At 41.0% G+C, this 871-nt stretch overlaps 1 protein-coding gene across 1 annotated transcript in view; it reads left to right on the top strand.

Annotated features, from left to right (window-relative positions):
* The window catches only part of ENPP1 (ectonucleotide pyrophosphatase/phosphodiesterase 1), a 62,324-nt gene that overhangs the window by 54,148 nt on the left and 7,305 nt on the right, over positions 1 to 871 (top strand). The window contains exon 22 of the mRNA XM_015421254.1: positions 505 to 585. Coding sequence (XP_015276740.1) covers positions 505 to 585 — 81 coding nt within the window. The remainder of the gene's footprint in view (positions 1 to 504; positions 586 to 871) is intronic.

Consider the following 871-nt stretch of genomic DNA (forward strand, 5'->3'; position numbering starts at 1 on the left):
CTTCAATATTGAAGTGCATGGAAAGCCCTTGCCCACATGAGAATGCCATGTGCTCATGGGACTTGGTATTGGATTATTAAGATGCCAACCAGCATCTAGTAAAGCACATTTAAATTCCCACTGAAGTAATATTTAATTCTTTAGTACCATACATTTGGAATATAAGACACATTGCAATCAATGGGACTTTCTTTTGGATAAGAGGCCACGGCCCAGTAGACTTAAGTGCACTAAACTCCTTTAAATTAGTGGCTTAAGAGTGCTTAAATTTGATTTGGATTCTAGCCAGTGGCTGGAGTCCAAAGAGCTGTTAGATGTGCTCAAGGGTTCAGCCATGCTTAGTGGGGGGTTTTCCCCTTTAAATGGCAGACTTTGTATGGACATGTCACAAGCTACTTTTGGAAATTTCTGTAGCAAGAGGGACAATCATATAGCTACACTTGATCTTAGTCAAAAGGCCAAGAAGTGATATAATCATGTAACAAAGTAAATTTATGTTTTTAGATTTAATAAAGGATGAAAGAACTGATAGCTATGAAGGATTTTTCACAAGCAACGTTGCTCCAATGTATCATGCATTTCAAGGTAAATGTTAATTGTACATTTTTACAACAAAAAGGCTAATGTTATTTTAAGAATTCCTTCCCAATCTTTTATATGGATGGGCGGAGTTCTGTCCTATAACCAGACCAGAACCCATGATTTTCTATTAGGGTAGATATATTTGCGGAAACAATTTAGGGCCCCGGTCACACAGGCCAGAAAATGCGGGGGGGGGGAGCGTGGCTGCTTGCCCCAGAACAAAATAACGCGCGGCTGCGCAATCAGACGTCCCGTCGAGGTCCCGTGGTTAGGGGGGAGGTGCTGATTA

The sequence above is a fragment of the Gekko japonicus genome, unplaced genomic scaffold, assembly GCF_001447785.1.
Source record: "Gekko japonicus isolate JY-2015 unplaced genomic scaffold, Gekko_japonicus_V1.1 scaffold407, whole genome shotgun sequence".
NCBI lineage: Eukaryota > Metazoa > Chordata > Lepidosauria > Squamata > Gekkonidae > Gekko > Gekko japonicus.